The sequence below is a fragment of the Priapulus caudatus genome, unplaced genomic scaffold (assembly GCF_000485595.1).
Source record: "Priapulus caudatus unplaced genomic scaffold, Priapulus_caudatus-5.0.1 Scaffold844, whole genome shotgun sequence".
Classification (NCBI taxonomy): Eukaryota; Metazoa; Priapulida; class Priapulimorpha; order Priapulimorphida; family Priapulidae; genus Priapulus; species Priapulus caudatus.
In genome coordinates, this window is record NW_014577905.1 from 188,800 (window position 1) to 193,012 (window position 4,213).

Consider the following 4,213-nt stretch of genomic DNA (forward strand, 5'->3'; position numbering starts at 1 on the left):
CTGACTCGACCGACCGAACTGACCGACCGCTCTGATCGGCGATGGCGCCGACAACCGAGCCGACCGAATGACCAGACAGACACGAGGCCGGAGCCCGACCGACGACGACCGACCCGGTCCGTCCTGACGATCGCCGACGAGTCGACCAACCGACCGACCAACCACCGACCACTCGACCGACAACGCGACGACCAACCGACGACCAAACCGACACAACGACTCGACAACCGAGCCGATCGAATTGACAGAAGACAGACGATCCGACGACACGACCGACGGACCGACCGACTGACCGACGCGACCGACGACCGAATGACAGCCTCCGACCGACCCGACCGACGACCGACCGGCGACCTGACCGACTGCCGACCGACGAACACGACCGACCGACTGTCTGACGCGCAACCTGAGCTTGATATCACCCGGAAGCGTGGATATCAGCCTGAGACGTGATATCCACCTGAACGTTGATTCAGCCTGAGCGTCGCTATCACCTGATCCATGCGTGCATATCACCTGAGGCGGTGATGGACTCACCTGAAGCCGTGTTATCACCTGAAGCGTGATATCAACTGATGCGTGACATACCTGGTCAAACGTGATGATTCACCTGAAGCGTGATACACCTGATCACGTGACTCATCACCTGAGGGGTGATTATCACCTGAGCGTGACTATCACCTCGAGCGTTGATATTACCTGTATGCTGACTCACCTTGTCACGTCAATCAACCTGTGCGTGATGCGTGATATCACCTGAAGCGTGATATCACCTGAATGCGTGATGTCACCTGAAGCGTGATATCACCTGAAGCGTGATATCACCTGATCAATGCGTGATGTCACCTGAAGCGTGATATCACCTGAAGCGTGATATCACCTGATCAATGCGTGATGTCACCTGAAGCGTGATATCACCTGAAGCGTGATATCACCTGATCACGTGATATCACCTGATCACGTGACCCCATAACTAATCGAATGAATAAATAAATATAAAGTGACCGCGATGACTCACAGAGACAACTGCGAAACGGTTGCCATAGATACGGGGAATCACATCATCTTACATCGCCAGCAGCCAGCCGCCGCCGACGACGTCGACGACGGCAACGGCACGCGCCGCTCCTCTCTGACTCACGGCTCTATTGTCGTCGCCGCGGCGGCTATCTCGCAGCCCTTCGACCTCCGTAATTGAGTGAGCAAGACCCACCAGCACGCTCTCTCTCACTCTCTCTTTCTCTCTCTCGCGCGCTCTCTCTCTCTCTCTCTCTCTCTCTCTCTCTCTCTCTCACCCAATCACACGCATCTCCCCCATTCCCTCCGCCCGGAGATATGTCCGCGATAACTCTGTGGTAGATTATCTGCCGTCGTCGTCTGCCGCCGCTGCGGTCACGGCGCATACGCGCGGGGGTCGACGGCCGACATATGTCGCGGCGCGTGCGAGGCGGGGGAAAGCGGCGGCGGGGGCTGGGGGGGGGGAGGACAAACACACGTCACTTTGCGGGCGGTGTGCGCAACAACGAGACGATGGTAAACAGGCTAATACACGTTAAGCGCCGCTAATGCGCGCGGATATATAAGTGTGACTGATGCATTTATTCAACACTTCCGCTCTCCCGAGTCATCTGATCGCCATTAGGATGCGACGTCGCGAAGAGCCGCCGATGTCGCCACGGCGCGGGGCTGTGTCCGCGTCGCTGACGCCACGGCCGCCATCTTTGTTCGCAATCGACACTATCAACATTATTAAGTTAAATATTGGCGCGTATTTCTATTTTTAATGCTTTTATTATGTGCGCGTTTTTCAATTGCGCTCCCCTTCTGTTGAGTTGGCAAACATTTGACTGCTAAGATATGTATAGCCAGTGCGTATAATTATGCCTGCATGCGCAGTGTCACACGCAGTTGCACTCGCACTAGCACATACACGCGCACGCACGCACTAACACGTACACGCGCACGCACGCACTAACACGTCCACGCGCACGCACGCACTAACACGTCCACGCGCACGCACGCACTAACACGTACACGCGCACGCACACACGCCGCGTACGCACTACGGCTATAGACGGACGATTCTCTTTGAAGTCGCAAGAACTACGTATTATTTATCTTAATCCGCGTCGCCTCCCGAGGTGTAATCCGGATGATCTATACCAGCATGACGTATTCACATGAGCTGCTGCATGATACTCTCTGTTCTCCACGTCAGGTACCGGACAAATCCAGCTGTGGCAGTTTCTACTAGAGCTGCTGTCAGACAGTGCTAACTCAGGCATCATCACCTGGGAAGGTACGAGCGGGGAGTTCAAGCTGTCCGACCCGGACGAGGTCGCACGCCGCTGGGGCGAACGCAAATCCAAACCCAACATGAACTACGACAAGCTGAGCAGGGCCCTCCGGTAAGCAGACGTCAGGCCACCTGGTGGACAACAACGTAATGAGAGACGGCATGGTCAGAGTTTCAATCTTTGACGGTTTCCTGTCTTTGCGACCTGTGTGAGTGTTTGTGAGCGTGCGTGCGTGCATGCGTGCGCGCGCGCGTGTGTGTGTGTGCGCGTGCATGCGTGCGTGCGTTTATATGTGCGTGTGTGTGTGAGCACGAAAGTATTTGCACGCGTGCGTGCGTGCGCGCGCGTGGGTTAACATTATTGCTAGCTGGCAGAAAGTGACATCATCTTCTATTTTAACAGCTACTATTACGATAAGAACATCATGACGAAGGTACACGGCAAGCGCTACGCCTACAAGTACGATTTCCAGGGCCTGGCGCAGGCCTGCCAGCCGCAGAACAACGACCACAGCGCCTCCTACAAATACCAGTCCGAGTACTACGGTCTGTCAAACTACCACGCCGCCACCAAGCTGCAGTCGTACTTCTCGCACCCGCCGATCACGCCACCTGGCAACGGATTTTTCCCAAATCACGGCGCGTACTGGACGCCACCTGCCGGCATGTCTAACCTCTACACAAACATATCGAGCGTGCACGCACATCACCGGGCCAACGGGTTTACCGCCAGCCCTCACTCCTATTACGGATGATGATCAGGGGAATACCCCGAGATTCGTCGGTTTATATTGCCTCTAGCATTCGCGCCTGTCGCCATTGCATCAAGTTGTGGTGTCGAGCCGCCGTGAGTGTGTGTGTGTGTGTGTGTGTGTGTGTGTGTGTGTGTGTGTGTGTGTGTGTGTGTGTGTGTGTGTGTGTGTGTGTGTGTGTGTGTGTGTGTGTGTGTGTGTGTGTCGTCTAGCTCAGTAATCTCGTATTGCTTCGTGTAGAATGCATTAAGCTCGTGTTGAATTTCTTTATGTGATTTGTGGCGTTAATTTAAGAGATATTTATAACTGTGGCCATAAAACCCGAGCATGACATTTCGGAAACAGCAAAAGTGAAGAGAATAGGGGAGTAAGCGAGAAGGGGCCTAGATATAGAGCGAGCCAGGAGGAAAGAGAAAGAGAGAACGCGGGAAGGGAGAGAGCACGTGAGCTAGTTAGCGAAGGAGCAACAGCTAAGAAGAGAGAGGGGACTGGGGAGAAAGAGGGTGAAGGAGAGGGTAAGAGCGAGTGAAAGCAAGCGAGGAAAAGCCAGGACAAAGGCATATCTTTCTTCCTGTTGTTATTCAAAAGAACGTCTGAAATCGGTTTCATACAGTAGAACTGTTCAATATAATGACAAAAGAAATAGAAGCCCAACAATATATTTACCAGTCAGTAGACCGATTGTTTGAGTTGACGACGATGGTTGAATTACAAAGCAAGTCACATCGCATCACATACGTTATTTTGTTCGTTTGTTTATGTGTGTGTGCGCGCGTGCGTGTGTGTGCGCGCGTGCGTGTGTGCTTGGAACCGAGTAACACCACGACAAAACAAAAAGATAAAATGGTAGTAAGACCGTACCACGTCAGTAGATCTGTCACTCCGTTAGACAATTATTGGAGTTATTTTGTGTTTAGCCGTGCAGTTTGCTTGTTGTTGAAATATTGGAAAATGCGGAAGGTACGAATACACACATACAGACACGTGTGCGCGCACACACACACACACATACGCACGCGCGCACACATACGCACGCACGCAGACACACGCACGCACACACGCACGCGCGCACACACGCACGCGCGAACACACGCACGCGCGCACACACATACGCACGCACGCACACACATACGCACGCGCACACACATACGCACGCGCGCACACA

At 53.7% G+C, this 4,213-nt stretch overlaps 1 protein-coding gene across 1 annotated transcript in view; it reads left to right on the forward strand.

Moving 5' to 3' along the window:
- The window catches only part of LOC106813921 (transcriptional regulator ERG homolog), an 8,546-nt gene extending 5,363 nt beyond the window's left edge, over positions 1 to 3,183 (forward strand). The window contains exons 3-4 of the mRNA XM_014818164.1: positions 2,219 to 2,408; positions 2,700 to 3,183. Of these exons, the coding sequence (XP_014673650.1) occupies positions 2,219 to 2,408; positions 2,700 to 3,051 (542 nt within the window). The 3' untranslated portion in view covers positions 3,052 to 3,183. The remainder of the gene's footprint in view (positions 1 to 2,218; positions 2,409 to 2,699) is intronic.
- The last annotated feature ends 1,030 nt before the right edge of the window (positions 3,184 to 4,213 follow it).